A 22,584-nucleotide genomic window follows, 5' to 3' on the forward strand; every position below is an offset into this window, starting at 1 on the left:
CCAGAACTCCAATGAGCGCTGGAGGGGCTGTGCAGAGAGCCTGTGATTGTTAGTCACCTGCTCTTTGTAGCTGCTGACACCGTTACATCAGAGGGGGGCGGGGTCACCCACACGTCATTGGGGAAGCCCGGCTTCCCCATTTGCGTCAGAGGGGGCGGGGCCAGGTGGCCCGCCCTCCGCATATAAGAAACGTCAGGCTGCCGGGATCCCGCAGTGTCTCCTCCATGGAGACAGAAGATGGATGGATTCGCTGCGCTGGATCAGATCAGCCATCACTGGACCCCGGAGAGATGATCATCCATCGCTGGATAGCAAGAGTGGATTACCACCGCTGGAATCTTTTTTTATTTTTTTTTATTTTTAATAAAGGACTTTTTCAAAAGTGTGTTTGTCTTATTTAACAATTTTTTTACACTTTCTTTGTGAAATGGTAGGGGTACTCTTGTACCCCCTTACCATTTCAAACAGGGGGGGGCCCGGATCTGGGGGTCTCCTTGTTAAAGGGGGCTTCCAGATTCTGATAAGTCCCCCGCCCGCAGACCCCCACAACCACCGGCCAGGGTTGTGGGGATGAGGCCCTTCTTCACATCAACATGGGGACATGGTGCTTTGGGGGGGACCCCAAAGCATCCTCCCAATGTTGAGGGCATGTGGCCTGGTACGGTTCAGGGGGGGGGCGCTCTTTCGTTCCGCCCTCTTTTCCTGCGGCCTGCCAGGTTGCATGCTTGGATAAAGGGTCTGGTATGGATTTTTAGGGGGACCCCCACGTCAATTTTTTTTAATTTGACGCAGGGGTTCCCCTTAATATCCATACCAGACCTGAAGGTGCTCCCGAAAAAATGTCTGTTTTTAAAACTTTTTGCATTGATCCATGTCCCCTGGGGCAGGACCCAGGTCTCCAAACACTTTTTAGGACAGTAACTTGCATATTGGTCTTTAAAATTAGCACTTTAGAATCTTTTCTCTCTGTCGAATATTTTCTCTATATAATCTTGGACTAATAGAGGTAAGGTTAGACCACAGGTTCAATAGACACAGATTGTTATTGTCAGAGTCACGTCGAATCTCCTATTCTATATTGAACTGTTGTAACAAAGAAAACGAAAATAAAGCATTTATGCCGGATCTTTCGTTTTTCGAATTCTGCACTTTTCGTTATCGTTTGTCAAAACGAAAATGAAAATACCTGAAATTCGGATGAAAATGCATTCGGACGAAAACGAATGCACATGTCTAGTAGGATGGGTTCCCAATGATGTCAGCACATTGCCGCATAAATTAGGAGCCCTCCTATGGGCTTCAGGCATCACAGTCCACACTTAAGGGCCAGCTCTTGGTGTCAGCAGGTTAAATCATTTAAGGGGGATCTATGGTCACAGCATACACTTTTTATAACATTAGCATTGTAATAACAATACACATTATCCTTATTTTTAACAATCCAATATAAACTTACTTTAAAAAAATCTCCTTCACAATTCGCAAAGTAAGTTTACAAACTTCAACATTGTTCAAGTTAATAGAAGTAGGTGAGAAATAATTGAAATACAATGTGGAAACAAATGTATGAATTGATATTTTGACCATAGATACACGTTAACAGCTTTTCAGTGATTGCGTTGACTCAGCAGTGACCATGAGGTTTCTTCTACTTGCTGGGCTTTTCAGTTATTTGCATGATGGAAAATGGGAACATTCAGTAGGTGTAAGACTTCAAGGTGGCCTAGAAGAGCTCAGAACTGGGATGGGGAGAAGACACCGATACATTTGGCAAGAGATATAAGAAGCCTGGAGAGTCTGAGCCCACTGAACCTGATCAAGAACATAAACCGGCTCCATACTCCGAGAACAGAGAAGAGATATGTTCCCCAGATTGGCACACAGGGATCATGGGGTACAACTACTTCTTATAGAGTTCACGTATCTTGCTGGCTCAGCAATATGGCTTAAAAGCCGGCATTGTTTGGAGTTATTTTTATCAATGGATACTTCAGAATGCTGAAGTGCATTTAGCTCAGAAAAAAGATGCATATTTTACATTCTGTCCACTTCAAGCTAAATATATCCTAGAGAACAGCTGAAGAAACAGGACACGTTACCTTGGGCTTTTCATCCAGAATCTGCTGACGGATCTCCTTGTGTTTTTCTATGAGCTTTTCTTGCCTTTTGCTCTGAGCATCTTCTAACTGGAAAAAGAACAGAAAATACGGTAGTCAGAAAAGCTTTGTCTACTTCATAGTCTTAGAAAAAGAAATATTAGGCGGAAACAATTAACTGTCGTACACTTATGGGTCCATTCAGGGACGCCATGAGAAATCACGAGGCCCCCGAACAGCATGCCTGACAGGGATTATATCCCCCATATAGCCTACCTGACAGGGCCTCTTTCCCCCATATAGCCTACTTGACAGGGCCTCTTCCACCCCATACAACCTACCTGACAGGGTCTCTTCCCCAATACAACTTACCTGACAGGGCCTTTCCCATCATACAACCTACCTGACAGGGTCTCTTTCCCCATGCAACCTACCCGACAGGGTCTTTGCCGCCATACAAACTACCTGACTGGGCCTCTCCCCCCCTTACAACCTACCTGATAGGGCCTCTTCCTCCCATTACAGCCTACCTGATAGGACCTCTTCCCCCCATTACAACCTACCTGACAGGCCCTCTTTACCCCATAAAACCTATCTGACAGGACCTCTTCCCCTCATACAACCTACCTGATAGGGTCTCCCCCTCCCCATGCAACCTACCTGCCAGGGTTTCTTTCCCTCATACAACCTCTGAAAAGGCCACTTCTCCCCCATACAACCTACCCGACAAAGCCTCTTCGCTCCCTATACAATCTACCTGATAGGGCCTCTTTCCCCCATACAACCTACCCAATAGTTAAACAGTCCCCTCTCCCTCCCTTGTTTTCACACAAGATTCACAATGTCACCCGAGATTTGCACATTTTTTTGCACTAGAACGTGTAGCCGGTCTCTCCGACTTCCAATGGCCCGATGGTGACCTCCAGAGCCAGGGAGAGCCGACGTTCCCCCTCAGGGTGCAGGTTACTAGGCATGGTGGGTGTAGTGCAAGATGGAGTCACTTTTAAAAATGAACAAAGAGGTTTTTATTTCTCTTAACAGGAAATGTGGGAGAGTGGGTTATGGCATAGAACACCCCTAGGCAAATGCAATAGCAACTAGGCAGACAAAAATAGAACTAGTGAAAAAAACAGGGGTGTAACTGCACTGGTAAAGGAAAAAAAGGGAAAGAAACCACAAGAAAGCAGCAGCGATATAGTGCGACAACACAAAAATACAAATAAAATCATAAAATTGTAGCATACACACGGAGCCTGTCCTCCTAGTCGGATGGTGTGGTGACGTCACTGCGTCCCTCTCTCATTCCGGAGCCATTCATGACAGTGCACAGATTTTTGGACAGACACAGTACTGTACCTGGCCCCGATCTGTGTTGTAGACATCCGCAAGCTTAGAGGCCCCAGGCTGGGTTTAGCCAATCGCCTTTAAATGCTTCCTATCTGGTAAGCATAATCTACATCTACGGTGATCGGCACTTGTTGAAGTTTATACATGTGCACTGTGGTGTTCATTAACCAGAGACTTTTATATATTCTTCATATTACCCGTGAACAATTCCTTGGCTACAATTTTTTGGCACGTTTGTGGGTTTATGGACTATTTTCTAATAATTTTATTGAGCAGCTTTTTCTGATTTTAAAAATAGAACTAGGCAATACAGAAAAAGGGCCTTTAAGCTGAATGCAACGATCTGTATCTTGTAGCAATGGCGACAACTTCACTCACAATATCACCAGTATCCCACTGTAGATCCTCAAGCTTAGCTCCCAGCTACCCGCTGGACTTCTCAAGCTTCACCCACAGCTACCCACTGTATTCTCCAAGCTTCACCCACGCTACCCGCTGGGTTCCTTGGGCTCACAGCTACCCACTGGATACCAGAGGCTTGACTCACAGTTACCTGCTGTACTTATCTTCAAGCTCTACTTACAGCTACCTGCTGTACTCCTTCAAGGTTTACTCACAGCTACCCGCTGTATTCCTGGATGAGTCTCTACTAAAGCTTTCCCACTTACTTCACTGTCCCCGGCTAGTTAAGCATCTGCTCTGGTACTCCTTCAGAACTCCATCCCATTGACACCTGCCTCCGGCAACAAGAGTGGTTGTCCTTCTGGCAACTGCTTCTCCTATGCCCCCTGGCAACGATCAGGCGGCTTCCCTCGGGCTAAGCCTCTACACACGTGGTTGGGCCCCAGGTTTCAGGCCTACACCTCTGCTGCTACACCTCACATGCCCACCCAGGCCGCAGCCCGGGTGGAAGAACCCCGATAACCTGACTCCTTCCTAATAAATAGCTTATCCCAGCATGCAAAGCGGCCAAAGGAAACTCCTGTTAATTGGCTGAGACAACTCATAACCTGAATTCACTGTAATCTATCATCTTAATGCCAAAGGCAACAGTGCCACCTGTTGACAGAAGAGAGAGAGACTACAAACTAAACTCAAGCTGAGGACAGAAACCAGCAGATCAAGACTACAAATTAGCCAGGCTAGTTACTACATAGCACAACTAAATTTACTAGCAGTCCTGTTTAGGACAAGGATGCTACAAATGTGTGAATCTTGGGTGAAAGTTGAGTGAATCTTGGGTTAAAACATATATAGACCCTTAGGACTCACATTTAAGACATTTTTCACCACCCTTCTGTAAAGCAATCTGTGGCAGAAAAGTAGTTCACAAGCAGCATGGAGGCGATATTTCTGTTTCAACCCTTGAAAGGCCACAGCAAGGTGCCACAATTTCCTGCATTACACGTGGTTTTGGGCACAGTCCTATTCACTTGAATGGAAAAGGAGACTGGCCTAAAGTTGTATTGTGCCCTCATCCGTCATATATAAATGCAAATAAATACCCTCTAGGGTTGGGATACATGTATCATGCTTGTACAATCTTTTTATTAATATAATATATTTGTACTTATTTTGCCACATTTTTGTTTTAAAAATTTTTGTTTTAAAACTTCTTTGTATCAATAAATGTATTTTTTATTTTTATTTTTTTTTTTATCAACATTGACAATCCTTGACAGTGCCTACATAGTCCCAACCCTAGAGGGTATTTGTTTGTATTCACTTGAATGGGTTGTGTAACCGCCTCCCACCCGCCCAACATCATATGATGTTGCGGAATTTGAGCGGGCATCCTTCAGATATTTTCTTTTACATTTTCCCTTCACCATAAGAACAATCATAGTGGCTGTTTCAGCCGCTTGATCATTCTTATAGGCTCTCTGGTGCTTCTCCCGGCTCGCCGAACCGACCGGCCCCGGATAATGACCATAGAGATTTCCGGCTGGCCAGATGGTCTCCAAAGTCTCTATGATCGTTTGGAGGTCGGTGCGTGATGTTATGACATCATGCCCGGCCTCTGCATTTGAAAAATGGCACCACCTCTGCTGGGAAGCCAGAATCCTTTTTTTTATTTTTATTTCAGGCTTTCCAGCCTAGAGGTGAAATCTGGGGACTTATGGACTCATGGACCCCCTATCTCACTGCTTACTTTTTGCTATAATAAATATCCCACATTTTTTTATCAAATTTTTTTTTTAAAACGCAATAAGTGTATATTGATTGGTTTGCACAAAAGTTACAGCATCTACAAAATAGGGGATAGATTTATGGCATTTTTATTATTATTATTTTAATTTTTTTTACTACTAATGGTGGTGATCTGCAATTTTTATTGGGACTTCGATATTACGGCGGACAAATTGGACACTTTTGACACATTTTTGGGACCATTGACATTTATATAGCGATCAGTGCTATAAAAATGTACTGACTACTGTATAAATGTCACTGGCAGGGAAGGGGTTAACACTAGGGGGCGATCAAGGGGTTAACTGTGTTCTCTAGGTGTGTTCTAGTAGGGGGGATGGGACTGTCTAGGAGGAGAAATCGGTGTTGAACACACAATCTGTTTCCTCTCCCCTGAGAGAACCGGAATCTGTCTGTTTACAATAGACATGTGCGATTCGTTTCGTACGAAACGAAATTTCGCACGAATTTCCGGAAATTTGTACATTCGTACGAATCCGAAATACTAACTTTTATCCTTACGAATTCCATCCGAAATACAAAATTTTGTTTACGAATTTCGGATTCAAATTCATAACGAACATTCGGAATTAACGAAAAGTTAACAAACCTAAAAGTTAAAAACCCAGAAAGTGAGCACAGCACAGGGATGGTGGGAACCCCTCATAATGATAACTTCATCATAACGAACTTTCCTTATTTTTACGAAAAGTTTACGAAACTAAAGGTTAAAAACCCAAGAAGTCAGCACAGGGATGATGGGAACTCTATGAGAATTTCTATGCTTACGAATTTCATACGAAATTTCATTAAATTAAATAAAGAATTTTGGATCCAAATTAACAGAAACATGACTGGTGTTTTGTTCACCAATCAGAGGAAGTCAGCACAGCACAGGGATGGTGGGAATCCCTCATAATGATAAATTCATTCGATCTTTCGTTATTTTAACGAAAAGTTTACAAACCTAACGAAAATTCATATTTCGTACGAATCTGAATTGAATTTATTACACGAATTACGAAATACAATTTTTTTTACGGAACAAAACACATTTTTTTGACGGCGCCCATGTCTAGTTTACACACACACATCCCGGTGCTTGCTCTGTCACAAGTGGTCGCTGGAGCCCGGTGGTCATCGCGCCCACCAGGCACTCACAACGGCTCCGGACACACGCTGCGGGCACGCTTCCCTAGTAGCCAAAAGGTGAAGCAACATAAGGTAACACTGTTTAGCCCAGCCGTACCATTCTGCCGCAGTAAAACTGCGGTGGCTGGTCGGCAAGCGGTTAAATAGAGCATGAGGATTTCCTCAGTGTTATAAGAAGTCCTCCCAAGTACTGCCACAGTGATTGGGGGTTTGGCAGTGATTGGCCAAGCACACCTGTTATGGACTATAAAATGTGTGCTTCAGCACTCCATACTCCATCTATCTCCCACTTGGCTAGCTACATCTATGCTGTGTGCGCCCTTTCCTTGGGGGGGTGGCTAATTTGCAATGTTCCATCGCTTTCTTGAACAGGTAACAAAAGCTTTGACACACAGGCCCAAGTACCGATGAATCGTTTTCTGGCAAAAACACTACCCAAAGGGTTTGTAGAAGGCAAAAAGGCTTACCCAGAGAAAAAAAAGAAAGAACACCAATTCCGCTCGCTACACTCAACATTTCATGACCCAATACAATGGCCAACATCAATTGATCAAAAAGATCTTGGAAAAACATTGGTATGTGCTTAAAGCTGACCCACTTTTAAAGAAAGATGTACCAACACATGCCAAAATCACCTACTGGAGAACACCCACCCTAAAAAACAGTTTGGCCCCAAGCAGAATACAAGACATCGAAACAAGTTGCCTCACCAGCAAACCATCACTTCAGACCATCACTGGGTGCTTCCAATGGGGAGCGCCCAAATGCCTAGCATGGCAGTCATTTGACAAAAGAACCCATAGTGTTATTGCCACAAGCACTGGCACATGGTCCATTAACATCTTTTTGAACTGTTCATCCTAGACATGTGTATTCATTTTCGTCCGAATGCATTTTCGTCCGAATTTCGGGTATTTTTGTTATCGTTTTAACAAACGATAACGAACGTGCAGAATCCAAGAACCGAAAGATCCGACATAAACAAATGCTTTATTTTCGTTTTCGTTGCGACAACAGTTCGCTATAGATAGGAGATTCGACATGACGCTGACAATAGCGAGCTGTGTCCATCGAAACCTGTGGTCGAATGTGCCTAACCTTAGCTCTATTAGTCCAAGATTATTCTACATAGAGAGGAAAGATTCTACATAGAGAGAAAAGATTCAACATTATAGAGACAATAGCAAAAAAGGTCGAATGACGAATACTATAGCTTGTAGGCGGAACATTGAACTGGAAATTTAGGATTGCGGCGTCGTACAGTTTAGCTGCTCCGTCGAAACATCCCTCATAATGATAAATTCATCATAACGAACTTTCGTTATTTTAACAAAAAGTTTACGAATCTAACGAAAATTCATATTTCGTACGAATCTGAATTGAATTTCTTACACGAATTACGAAATACAAATTATTTTCTTTACGGAACGAAACCAATTTTTTGACAGCGCCCATGTCTAGTTTACACACACAGATCCCGGTGCTTGCTCTGTCACAGATTCGACATTATAGAGACAATAGCAAAAAAGGTCGAATGACGAATACTATAGCTTGTAGGCGGAACATTGAACTGGAAATTTAGGATTGTGGCGTCGTACAGTTTAGCTGCTCCGTCGAAACATCTTAGAACATTTGACAGACACCATAAGCCTTCAATGACAGATTCGACCTTAATTATTTTGGATTTTCGGACGAATGCATTTTTTAACGAAACAAAATAAATAAAAACTACTTTCGGGAGCAACTAAATAAATGTATTTTTCAGACGTAAACGAAATTCCGAAACAAAATATTTCAGTGTGCACATGTCTAGTTCATCCTAATTTCTAATCTATCTACTCCGGTGTCCATGTAATTTACAGTATGTTGGAAGAACAATCCAAACCTTCCACCAAAGACTAAACAAGCACAAATCCAACTTCAGGCTGGGGTTTAAGAAACCCAGTGTGTCAAAGCATTTCTTGATACATCACAAAGTTGTGGAGCAAACCCACATTTCTAAGAAATACAACAGATTCACCATACTCTGCACATGAGAAACTTTCTGGATACACAAATTGAACACACTTATCCCAGATGGCCTCAATGAGGCCATTGAAACTTTCTAATAATCACTTTGCCATTCTGCATCTAGTAGATACCCGAATGAACTAATACATCCCCACCTGAATTTCATGTGTATAAGCCCTGATGAAGGGGGTAGGTAGGCCCCCAAAACACATTGGCTATTTCTTGCTCTATACCCCCTGACATTTAATGGAATAAAATTGCATCTGGACCTATTAGCAGTGGAGTGGCGCTTAAATTTCAACCCTTCTTACTTTGCAGCTGAAGGGGAAGTGGTTGTGGGAGAGGGTGGGGGGGGGGGGGAGAATGCGACTCAGTTGCGTTTTTTTACCTCCCCCTCCCTCCAATCATGTAAATGAGGCCTTATTGCTATCACATGCAGGGAAATGAATTTCTGCATCCATGTGCGACTACAGCTCCTTGCGATCATGTTAAAGGGAACAACTGATACACACCGTTCACGTCTAAAGCACCTCTGCAAGTTCCTGGAGCAGTCTGAAGCCCCTGGAATTTAATTAATTTTTTTTCTTACCAGTTTAAGCACACAGAGCGGAGGAGCTGAATAATGACACTGTCATTATAATCTAGTTGCTTCAGTTGGCTGAACAAAAATATTCCGCCAGAAAATCTATGTATTTGATTAATAAAAACAGAATTTTCACCAGGATCAATATTTTATAACACGGCCTGTGCTAGCTGCCAAGTCTGATCATGTGGCACCCTGTCCAGCACTTTAACCCTATAAGTTGCTTTCCCCTTAGATTGTAAGCTCTTGTGAGCAGGGCCCTGATCACCCTCCTGTACTTGGCTTGACTGTAACTTTCCTTTCTTCCTTTAGATTGTAACGTGTCAATGCAATATATAAATCCTCTATAATAATAACAACCTACTGTATACCTCTGCAGCCGCAGTGATTGGCTAAACACATGACGGATTCATAGCATGATATTTTTGCTAAGGGTCCTTGCACATGGCCGCTAATTCAATGCAAAGCTTTTTTATCTGCAGATCTGAATGCAGATGAATTGTTTTCATGGAGACATGTACATGGGTGCAGAAACGTGCTCAGAGATCAGAATTGTAACTAAAATCAAAAAATCTGTATCTGAGGACAGGCATGTTATGCACCTAGGTATGTAAATGCATAGATTCAAAAAGTAGATTTTAGGACTGAAAACAAGAGCAGGGGGATATCATACCTCCCAACATTTTGAGATAGGAATGAGGGACACCTACTAGCAAATGTATGTAGGCATAGGACACGCCCCCTGCCACACCCCCTTAACGGAGAATTATCCCCAGAAAAAAAAAGGTTAATTAAATCCACAAGGCACTTTTTTCCCCACTACTATTCCTTTATATTGGCTTATAAAATGTACAAATTCAGCAATTTATAATTTGGATGAAAGGTTTAGCACTGGGAAACACTTTTTGAAGGATAAAAAGTGCATTTTATATACAACTATACAGATCAGACCAAAATGAGGGACAAATGAGGAGGAAAGAGGGACAGAGGGACATTGCTCCAAATCGGGGACAGTCCCTCAAAATCAGGGACAGTTGGGAGCTATGGGATATACAATGAGAATTGTATGTATTTGAATGCATATTAGTCTTTACCTGTTAAAACGCAAGTATTTAACTGAATATTTACACCCGGGGGTCGCCAAACTTTTCAGTTTTCAGGGACATAGGTTACATTTTACAAATATCCGTGGGCTAAAAAAAGAATTTGTTTTAAATAAACAAATCCGCCTTTAAATTAGGGTCCCCAGCATATTTACTCTTAAATCTTGGTCCCCCTTTACATCAAGGTCACCATCAGAGCCTCTCCTTACATCAGGGTCCCAAGCAGATTCAGTCTTACATCCAGGTCCCCTTTTACATCAGGGTCCCCATCAGAGTTTCCAATTACTTCAGGGTCCCAAGCTAAATCAGTCTTACATCCGGATTCCCCCGTAATCAGGGCCCCCCATCAGAGTTCCCCTTACATCAGGATCCCCATCAGATTTGCCCTTAAATCAGAGACCCTTCTTAAACTGGGGTCCCCATAACAGCCCCACTTACATCAGGGCCCCTATCAGAGTTCCCCTTACACCAGGATCTGCATCACAGTCCCCCTTACATCAGAGGCCCTCCTTACATTGGGGTCCCCTTTAGAGTCCCCCTCACTGGGGCAAGCACATTATTGGCTTATAAGACCTAAATGGGAGAAGTAGAGTCCATAGGCAGCTTCTGCTGACCTGAATTCTCAATCATTGCACATTGAAGGTACGCCATTGACCTTGAACTAAGGGACAGACAAAACTGGGTGGGGGGGGGGGGGGGGGGCAGATGTAGTTTGGAAACCTCAGATTTATGCAGAAGTTTTTGTGCTAAAATGAATATGCCTATATGATCAGTAAAAGTTTAATGGCGGTATGCATGTAGCCCAAGGGACATTGTACATGGCATTTTCATCAGTAATTTTTTATTTTTTTTAATCAAAAAGCGTTTTTTTATTGAATTATTTTTTTTTTAGAAAACACATTGATCATACATCACGGGACACAGGAGCTTCATTACATAGTGGGTTATATAGGCACCTCTGGTGATTGGACACTGGTTGACCCTAATTAAAGAGAATTCCTCCCCTATATAACCCCTCCCATTTGGGAGGCACCTCAGTTTTTTCGCCAGTGTCTGGTCGATGGTCACGTAAAACTTAGCTCTATGCTGGTCCCGGCGAGGGCCGAAGGGCTATAACAAACCGGATCCATACCTCGGGCCGATATTTGACTCCCAAGATGGTATGGTACCCGGGCCTCGTCTGCCGAAGAAACGAGGTTCTGCCTGTAAGTCCTCTCCATTGGAAGACTGGGCTCTGGGACAACCAGACTTGGGGTACTGTTTACTCAGGGCGCCCGTAAGTTTCTGGCAGAGCTTTTTACAAGGCCCAGGTAGGAGGATCTTTTCGTAAGAACCCCAGATACGCCTAAAGGTTGGCTAACAATACCCGCCGTGATGGGTGAAGGCTGGAATTGGTCTGAGATCAGCAATTCCTGAGGCGGGGAACAGGTAAGGGAAGTCATCCTATATATTTTTAATATATGAATGGATTTCTTCATTGTGAGTAGTTGTATGTCTTACCTGGTTTCCACCACTTGAGGGAGTAAGAGCAGCCTGATGCATACTTACATGCCTTTCTATACAAACACGCTCAGTGAATGCCTGGTTCTCCCAGCTACTCACGTCTCCTTACAGTTCCTGCCACAGTTAAAGTTAAAAAAGGGGTCCCACGCAGGTCAGTGGTCCCACATTGCTCCCTTTGTGTTCTCCTCCCCCCCCCCCCGGATGCCGCGGTCCTCGTGCACGCGCGCGGGCGCGTGCACGCGCGCCGGGCGTGCTCCCGGCCTAATGGAGGGGGGGGGGGTGTGGTTGCCAGCTGTGCACGATTAGTGTGCTCAATGCTGTAGTGCAGGCGCCAAACGGCCGTTTTAAAAAGCCCAGAGCGTCAGGGGACTGTAAGGTGAGACACAGGAGCTGTGGGCTGTAAGCATCCGTGGGATTGGATCCAGGCGAACCTTAAGACACCTACTCAGCATCAGGTTGTGCAGTTAAGCTTATATTGATTTATTGTGAGACTTTAAGCACAACAAGTGATTGCATTTGTACTAGTACCTCTGCTTTGTAGCTCAGTACTATGTCTCCTCGTAAGAGGGTTTCAGGGGCAGGTAATAAAAGCACTGGCAAATCACCGCCTAGGTCCAGGGGTTCCAAAGGTGCATGCAAATTACCATCCCCCTCTGCAAGACTGGAGCCTGCATCTCAAGACGAGTCAGTGCCCCTTTCAGGCTTTGCAGCCTCTCCCAATGTCGCAGCCCCGGTCTATGTCACTGAGGACTCCCTTAGGGCTACATTGGAGAGTTTTGAAGGGAGGATAATGAATTTTATTTCTGCTTCCCTAAAAGATAGCAGAAAAAGGGGTAGATCCCCTCCCTCTGCTGAAATCCCTCTCTCAGACAGTTGTTCTGAAAATGAGGAGAGATCCCTATCTTTGGATAGGGATCATGAGCAGTCGGATGAGTCAGAGGATGAGGAGTTAGTCCCCTCCTCCCAGGCACTCAGAAAGCAGGTGCAGTATTATACTGAATTGGTGCGTACCACGTTCAGAATGCCAGCTGCTGAAGTTGCTACATCCTCTGTCTCTTCCCTGGGAGTCAGGAAAGCCCCACAGACTGCTTGTTCCTTCCCAATTCATCCTTTAATGGGTGACTTGATGTATGAGGACTGGGGACATCCCGATAAACTGTTTACTCCTCCCAAGAGGTTTTCCATGTATTATCCCGTGGAGGAAAGTTTCACCAAGAAATGGGGGGCCCCATCTGTCGATGCGGCTATCTCTTGTGTAAATAAAAACCTAACTTGTCCTTTGGATAATGCGCAGGTATTTAAGGATCCAGCTGACAAAAGGCTGGAAACCTTGTTAAAAGCCTCCTTTTCCATGGCCGGCGCTGTGGTGCAACCTACAGTCGCAGCCGTGGGGTTGTGTCAGTTCCTTAAGGAACAGGTCAAACAAATGTTTGAACTCCTCCCCAGTGAGGAAGTAGAAAAATATGCAGAGATGCCTCGCATCTTATGTTTCATAATTGATGCGATTTTGGATTCTGTCCAACAAGCATCACGCTTATCCCTCATGTTGGTACACATGCGTAGGGCTCTATGGCTAAAGAATTGGGCTGCTGAAATGTCATGCAAGAAGCATTTGGCTAGGTTCCCATTTAAAGGGGAACGTTTGTTTGGAGAAGAATTAGATAAATTCGTCCAAAATATTTCGGGAGGTAAATCTACACTCCTTCCAGTCAAAAAGAGTAAACGTCCTTCATTCAGGCGTACTCTTTCTCCCGAAGCATCAAGCTCTAAACAGTGGCGACGGCCTTCCCAGCCCTCCGCTGCTAGAAAGCCTCAGGGCCGAGCCCAGGGACAGAAAAAGACTTGGGGGCGGAAGCCTGCCAAGCAGACCTCCAAAACCTCCTTGTGAAGGGGCGCCCCCGCTCGGCCGAGTGGGGGGAAGGCTCCTGCAGTTTGCAGGCGCCTGGCGGGAGGAGATTCAGGACAAATGGGTGATCTCTTCAGTATCTCTGGGCTACAAGCTAGAGTTTCAGAAGATTCCACCTTCTCGTTTTCTAAGGTCAAGGATCCCCAAGGATCTGATAAAGCGGAAACCGCTATTCCTGGCCTTAGATCAGTTACTATCCCAAGGTGTGATAGTAGAAGTGAGCCCGAAAGATCAGGGTTCAGGTTTTTATTCGAATCTCTTCACCGTTCCAAAACCAAACGGAAGTGTCAGACCTATCTTGGACCTGAGAGACTTAAACCGGTTTCTACACATCCAGACCTTCCGGATGCAGTCAATACGCACTGTGGTCTCCTCCCTGCAGGGAGGAGAATTCATGGCATCTATAGATATCAAAGATGCATATCTCCATGTGCCAATATTTCCCGCACACCAGAAGTTTCTAAGGTTCGCGGTAGAGCAGCGCCATTTTCAATTTGTGGCCCTGCCGTTCGGCCTAGCTACGGCCCCCCGAGTCTTCAAGAAGATTCTAGACCCTCTCTTAGCAATCTTAAGAGTTCAGGGCATAGCCGTCATGGCTTACCTAGACGACTTGCTTCTCGTAGAGAGAACTACAACGAGCCTAAGTCGCAGCGTCACCAGAACGCTAGAACATCTGGGCCGCCTAGGTTGGATTATAAACCTAGAAAAGTCGTCTTTGCAACCGACCACCAGGTTGGATTACTTGGGTCTCATTATCGACACCGCTCAGGGCAGGGTGTTCCTTCCAGGGCCAAAGGCCTTGGCCATTGGAGATCTGGTGCGCCTGATTCTGGGCAGAAGATCTCCCTCTATTCGCCTATGTATGAGACTGTTGGGAAAGATGGTCGCCTCATTCGAGGCCGTCCCATTCGCCCAGTTCCACTCAAGGCCCCTGCAAAGATGCATCCTTGCGATTTGGAACAGGAAGCCCCAATCCCTGGATCTTCCTATGCGTTTATCCCCCCGGGCACGCAAGAGTCTTGTCTGGTGGTTACAAACCAGAAATTTGCTGAAAGGCAAAACTTTTCTTCCCCTCTCATGGAAGATTGTCACAACGGATGCCAGCCTGACAGGCTGGGGAGCCGTATTAGAGGGAACATGCTCGCAGGGAAAATGATCTGCGACCGAAAGTCTGCTGCCCATAAACATCCTCGAGATTCGGGCAGTTTACATGGCACTCAGAGAGTGGTCTCACAGACTGCGAGGCTTCCCAGTTCGGATTCAGTCCGACAATGCCACCGCAGTGGCTTATATCAATCACCAGGGCGGTACCAGAAGTCTGGTGGCCCAAAAGGAGGTGAATCGCATACTTGTCTGGGCAGAGGAGCATGTTCCGTGCCTCTCTGCAGTCTTCATCCCAGGAGTGGAGAATTGGCAGGCGGATTATCTCAGCCGCGAGCAGTTGTGCCCGGGAGAATGGGCTCTGCACCCCGATGTGTTTCGAGACATATGTTACAAGTGGGGCACTCCAGACGTGGATCTGTTTGCGTCCAGATTCAACAGGAAACTGGACAACTTTGTGTCAAGGACAAGAGATGCACTTGCTCAGGGGTCAGATGCTCTGACGGTTCCCTGGGATCAGTACAATCTGATCTATGCCTTCCCCCCGAGCCCGCTACTGTCACGGTTCCTGGGAAGGGTCAAGAGGGAGGCGAAGTCAGTCCTTCTAGTGGCCTCGGCTTGGCCCAGGCGACCATGGTTCGCAGAAATCATGAAGTTGGCAGTGGGCAGGCCATGGACCCTCCCTCTCCGGCCAGATCTGCTCTCACAGGGTCCAATTTGCCATCCTGCTTTACGCAGTCTGAATTTGACGGTCTGGCTGCTGAGACCCACATTTTGAGAGGCCGTGGTCTTTCGGGGCCAGTCCTTTCCACTCTGGTCAATGCCAGAAAACCGGCCTCCAGGCGTATCCATTACAAGATCTGGAGGGCATATGTTTCCTGGTGTGAACCCAGGAAATGGCATCCTAGAAGGTATGTCATTAGCAGAATCTTGGCCTTTCTCCAATTAGGCCTTGAAATGAATTTGGCCATAAGCACCATCAAGGTGCAGATTTCGGCCCTATCGTTTTTTTTTCAAAGACCGCTTGCATCACATTCCCTAGTACGGGCTTTTATCCAGGGGGCTATGCGAATAAAACCGCCAGTCAAACCTCCGGTATGCCCATGGGATCTGAATTTGGTTCTCTCGGCCTTAGAAGCCCAACCATTTGAACCTCTGCATCTGGCTTCTTTAGCTCTCTTGACAAAGAAGCTGGTTTTCCTAGTAGCCATATCCACGGCTAGAAGGGTATCAGAATTGGCAGCTCTTTCCTGTAAAGAGCCCTATTTAATTATCCATAAGGACCGGGTGGTTATGCGTCCCAACAGGTCCTTCCTACCTAAGGTGGTTTCAGGTTTCCATCTGAATCAGGATATAATCCTACCATCCTTTTTTCCAAATCCTCAGTCCATAGAGGAAGAGTCCTTACACACTTTAGATGTGGTTAGAGCAATCAGTCTTTATCTTCAAGCAACTGCTCAGATAAGAAAGACTGACTGTTTATTTATTCTGCCAGAAGGCCCTAGAAGGGGTCAGGCAGCGTCAAAGTCCACTCTCTCGAGGTGGATCAGACAGGTTATTTCTCAGGCCTATAGCTTAAAGGGGAAGATTCCTCCTTTTCAGGTGAAAGCGCACTCTACTAGGGCTATCAGTGCTTCTTGGGCAGTGCATCACCAGGCCTCCCTGGCTCAGATCTGTAAGGCTGCGACTTGGTCATCAGTCCACACATTCACCAGATTCTATCAGGTGGATGTCAGAGGGCAAGAGGATATCGCCTTCGGGCGCAGTGTACTGCAGGCTGCAGTTTAGGTCCTCAGGTCCCTGGCGGTCTATATTTATGATCTGTGTCTCCCTCCCCTCAACCGGAGCATTGCTATGGGACATCCCACTATGTAATGAAGCTCCTGTGTCCCGTGATGTATGATCAAGAAAATGGGATTTTTATATACAGCTTACCTGTAAAATCCTTTTCTTGAGAGTACATCACGGGACACAGGGCTCCCGCCCCTCTTGGGTTTTACGTGGTTTCTTATTGCTTTGCTACAAAACTGAGGTGCCTCCCAAATGGGAGGGGTTATATAGGGGAGGAATTCTCTTTAATTAGGGTCAACCAGTGTCCAATCACCAGAGGTGCCTATATAACCCACTATGTAATGAAGCTCCTGTGTCCCGTGATGTACTCTCAAGAAAAGGATTTTACAGGTAAGCTGTATATAAAAATCCCATTATTTTTTTTAATCAAAAAGCGTTTTTTTTATTGAATTTTTTTTTTTTTAGAAAACACAAAGATATATGAACCGTATACAGAACAGATACACTTTTTTTTTTTTTTATGGATTTTAATGCGCCAAATTTTCTATGAGTCAATACACACAGTGCATAAAGATCAATATAACTGTGATTTGTTCATATCTGTAAACCAAAAAAAAAAAAATGGAATAATTTGCTTCCGCGGTCAGCAATTTATGCATACATGCATCTATACGCGTGTAAACACGTATAGATGTGTACATGCATTTATGCCTCCATGCAGAACTTTAATCCATGGCTGAAAAAAAATTATGGAAGAAGAATATTGTGGATGCATTATGCATCTATACGCATGTATACATCAGCACTTTACTTGTGTATTTTACGCAGGATCTTTTTGCCCTGACATAAGGCTCATTTACACGTGACGATTAGTGCCTTTGAAAAGCGATCTGCTGCAATATGTCACCTCCTCTGTCTGTTTTTACCCTCAGAATACCAACCCACCATACCACAATCACATGTACTATACGTGGCTACAGGCCGGTTGCGGTGTGGCCCCATTTGCTTTCATAGGTCGCGTCCAGCGGCAGTACCGCCTGCCGAATGTGACATGGCATTTCATTTTTTGGGCTTCACGACCACGCCATGTGTCCAGGTTGAGATCCCGGCACCTTCTGTATTTCATGGTGCGTTATTTGAAATGCATTACTATCAAGCTTTAAAATGTTTGTTCCGTGGCATTATTATTAATCCTATATTGTTTATATGTGAATTCAACTGCAGCCAGTTTCCTTAAAGCAAGCGGTTCTGGTTGAACGTACAATGATGTTCCGGGGTGGTATTCCCAGTAATTAAAGTAATGAAAAATATAAATTGGCTTCAAGTACATGTTTTTTTTTTTCATTTATCAAGCAGTGTAATTAAAAAATGCTAATTCACCACAACTGATTTCGTTCAGTGTGCAGAGCCTTAATGCTATCAGAAATGCAACTTTCTGAAATAATTATTTAGTTAATCTCTCCAATGAAGCGCTTGCCATCTGATATTCTGCTAGGTTATCCTGGGCCATGATGAATTGTCTGACAAAGTGGTTTGCCCATAGTATTTTACTCTTTGATGCAGCCAATATGGACGCTTTCCTATAAAGAATAGTGCTGTCATCCACTATTTACATCCTATATTACACCGACAAGCTGGATGCATACCCAGGATAGTGCAGGCAAGGGTGGCCCAACCTGGAGCAGTCTCTTCAACACTCAGCATTTTCTTACTTTTCTATATATTTACACTCATATATATATATATATATATATATATATATATATATTATTAAACATTAATGAAAATACCAAGCCACCTGGTTTACGTGTTGGCAGCACTGCAGCTCCTATTACCAGTCCTTTGACTGTGTCATTCAGCTCTCTCGTAAACGCTTAGCTCTCTAGCCTTCAGTTGCAACGCTCTGCTGCATGGCCCACCTCTGGCCCAGGGATTGAGGTTCTCCTGACACTCCCGATAGGAGCGGACTTAAATCCTGGAACCAATACCTGCTGGCTTGTGGCTGGGTCCTCTGACCCCTTGATGAGACCTCTGTCCTGTGGCTTCTGGCTGGGGCCCCCTGACCCCGGGTGAGACCTTCCGTCTCCCACACTGGGAGCGGCCTTCAAACTGGAAGTGGTCACCAAAATTAGAGCTTTAAGCAATTCTCAGACCTGACTATATAAAGACCCTGCACACCTGTGTAGTGAGCGTCTAGCAAAACCTGGGCCCAGGGTTGAATGTTCTGATCCAGGACTACAGAATCTGGAGAGATGCTAGTTCTGAACCTTGCATTAACCCTTAATGAGACTGCTGGGTCACTTTTTCCTATAAACTTGCAACAGAGCCTCTCTCTATCACTATATATATATATATATATATATATATATATATATATATATATATATATATATACACACACATATACAGAGACTAGCTACCTAGACCGTCTCCCAAAATGACATGCCTGATTCCAACAATGATATGTAGCACTAACCCCCGAAGGAGCTGCTGGTTATTTTTGAGCTTACCATTACCTTCCGCTTCTCCTTGTTGCACTTCTAGGGGATGTCCCGTGGTAGATGACCCAGTAACTTGAGACTGACAATAGATCCAATTGAATGGATTTTATTTGCAAACTTCAACCATTGAACAGTCTTTAACTTGGGATCAGAGGGTTGGAAAGGAGTTCAGGTACTCTCAATGTCAAAGTCTATAAACTTTAAGGAACTTGCTTACTTTGAGTGCATCCAGAGAATAGCCACTCGCAGCTGGATGAACACTCAGGTTGGACAGTCCCTCTCTCACAAGGCCTAGCAGCCAACTAGGTGCTTACTCAGGAACAAAGTCTTTATCAGCGACATTGTTGCAGAACACATAGGAAACTAAGCTGTAGAACACTTGTAGGATACCTGGATCTTTCAGCCTACTCAGCAATATCCACAAGACCGGATTCTCTCGGTTACTTCGGCCCTTCCAGGCTCTTGTTAAGGAAACCCCCGTACGGGGTGTTCTTCTAAAGAGTCCTCCCCTGGAATGCTCGAAGTTCAATGGGTCTCTCCCAGACCGGAGACAGCACCCCTCCACCTCAGAATCCTCCTCTAGTTTCCATGCCTTGGGCTAGCCAGCCCCGAGGCATTCAATTCGGGTGGAACCACACCCCAGGCCATAGCCTTCCTGGGGGCTGGTCAGGAGGACCAGGACCATGTAATCAGCACTTCATACTGGAACGGAACCCCGAACCATGTGATGTCCGCATCTTAAATACCATCTCCCAGAGGGCACAGCGATTGGCCACTCCCACTGACCTGGCTTCAAAAAAAAGAGTAACTTAAGCGCCTGACCAGACCATAGTTCCCCGCATGCCACCAGAGACAGTGCCCCCTGTGGCCAGGCTGAACATCTCACAGTCCAGTCAGACTGACACAGAAGTCAAATTTAGACAAATAGATCCAAACCAAACTGTAGTTTGGGTAAAGTTTTAACTTTGAAAAACATGCTCTTCAGGAGCCTGTCGCTACAGATACATATCACATAAGGTATTCTTTGCTATTCGACCAACCACTGAGCTAGGGCATGGAGAGGATTTTTACACCTTTAAAACACTCTAATACACCTTTAAAACACTCTAATACACTCTAATACAGGGCACACAAGAGATAGGCCATATTAGAAAAGATGTGTCTGTATATGCTCTGATAAAACACACTGCCTTGAATTTCAGATGGATTTAACAGACAAGACCAATTCAACAGACAAGACCTCCAGCTCAACAAACAAGACTTCCAACCCAACATACAAGATCTGCAACTCAACAGACAACATACCCAATGAAACAGACAAGATACCCAACTCAACGCCCAAGACACCCAGCATAACAGACAAGACATGCAACTTAATAAACAAGACACTCAAATCAACGGATAAGGCACCCAAATCAGCAAACAAGGCACCCAAATCAGCAAACAAGTCACCCAACTTAATAGACAAGCCACCCAACATAACAAACAAGACTTCCAAATCAATGGTGAAGACACCTAACTCAACGGCGGACAAGACATCCAACATAATGGACAAGACACACAACATAACGGACAAGGCACCCAACTCAATGGACAAGCCATGCAACTCAATGGAATACAGAGGTGGGAAGTGGCAACAAGTCCTAATCAAAGCCATGGAGTTGATTTACTTTAGAAGCACAGAAAGTTCACTTGGCTTAATGAATAAAGGCAAGCAATGTTAACTTCAATAATTTTTTATTTTTATTTCCCTGCACGCGATTGTGAATTCAGAGTGAACACAGCTTCACTTTTTCCACAAAGCTAATAGCCCATTCTGTGCTCTTTTAGTAAATTACCCCCAATGCATTATCTCAAGTTCGAACATTACCTGCCCTGGAAACCACAACAAAATGCATAATGATGTTACTGGTGAGAAAAGTCCCTAAGCCAGGAATCTCCAAATGACGGCCCTCCAGCTGTTGCGAAACTACACATCCCATGAGGCAATGTAAAACTCGGACATTCACAGACATGACTAGGCATGATGGGAATTGTAGTTTCTGAACAAATAGAGGGCCATAGTTTGAAGACCCCTGCCCTAGGCTATGGGATGGAGGGTAGGGAAGAGTTATGTGAAGAAGTTCAAGAAATAATAGGTGTAGTATAAATCCCCCCAAAATTAATTCTTCATTTACTTTCTAATACAATCGTAAATCATTACTTCCCTCATTCAACCCTGCTAGTATTAACGAGGTTGCTAAACTTTTATCTAACACTCATCTAACCACCTGCCCCCCTGGATCCTGCTCCCTCAGAAATGCTACGCTCACCTTCGGACTCCGTTCTACGCTCTCTACTTCACACTTTCAACTTGTTCCCTAAGAGACTGTGTTATTTGAAAGTTCTTACTGCAAAATAAAACCTTTTAAAGAGGACTTCATCTGTGTCAGCGTTCAAGTCATTGGGTATAAACCCTGGGAACCCCCTAGACGTGGAAGAGCAGGCCAAGAGAAGGTAACCGGTAAGCCCAATAAGTCAAGGGCGCCCTGCAACGGGTTACGGCCGCTACACTTGCTTCAGATCATGCGTCGTTTTTTTGGTCCGTCGGAACAGCATACAGACGAACGGTTTTCCCGATAGGAGTTGGTTCCAATGAAAAGATTTAAAACATGTTCTATTTCTAGGTCTAGGTCTAGGTCTAGGCCTAGAGGCGATTCAGTTCGCATTGTGCGCTATACAAGTATTTCATTCATTCATTCTAGGTCTGTCAGAATTTTCGTAAAAAAATAAAAGTCCGATGAGGCATACACACGATCGGAATATACGATGAAAAGATTCCGCCTGACTTTATCTGTCGGACATTCCGCTCGTGTGTCTACACGGCATTAGAGGTCCCTTTAACTCACATATACAGAATAATATTGAATAAAATCTTTGTCCTCTTTCGCTCTCTCGCAGGTTATGTAATATGATAGATGATCATGTGACCAGCAAAAAAAAAAAAAAAAAGAAATAACAAGGTCACAGAGTAAGCTTGGAAATAACTGCAGCAAAATCAGACCCTTAAGCCTAGACCATGGTACAAGCATTGCGATATAGCATCCTATTCTCTATACAACGAATTATTACACTGGAGAAACCTAAATGAACATACATGGAAATGCCAGGGTGTGCCTATAGATATATATATATATCCTGAATGGGCCTCTTTGTGTAGTGTTTGACTTGTTAAAGCAGATTGAGTTGTTCTCTGTCTCCAGGCACAATTACAGAAAAGCTTCTTCTAGTTTGTGAATATTTTTAGTTGCATAAGACGCGC

General features: G+C 44.5%; 1 protein-coding gene and 1 long non-coding RNA gene across 2 annotated transcripts in view; one reads left to right on the forward strand and one right to left on the reverse strand.

Moving 5' to 3' along the window:
• Positions 1-21,700, forward strand: part of LOC143987029 (uncharacterized) — an 88,221-nt gene extending 66,521 nt beyond the window's left edge. The window contains exon 2 of the long non-coding RNA XR_013276585.1: positions 20,486-21,700. This is a non-coding gene — a long non-coding RNA (uncharacterized LOC143987029). The remainder of the gene's footprint in view (positions 1-20,485) is intronic.
• PLCB1 (phospholipase C beta 1) overlaps positions 1-22,584 on the reverse strand; it is a 957,098-nt gene that overhangs the window by 80,334 nt on the left and 854,180 nt on the right. Inside the window, exon 31 of the mRNA XM_077485489.1 lies at positions 2,100-2,186. Within this exon, the coding sequence (XP_077341615.1) occupies positions 2,100-2,186 (87 nt within the window). The remainder of the gene's footprint in view (positions 1-2,099; positions 2,187-22,584) is intronic.

The sequence above is a fragment of the Lithobates pipiens genome, unplaced genomic scaffold (genome assembly GCF_037356315.1).
Source record: "Lithobates pipiens isolate NorthernLeopardFrog02 unplaced genomic scaffold, aLitPip1_a1.2 Scaffold_18, whole genome shotgun sequence".
In the NCBI taxonomy this organism is placed as follows: Eukaryota; Metazoa; Chordata; class Amphibia; order Anura; family Ranidae; genus Lithobates; species Lithobates pipiens.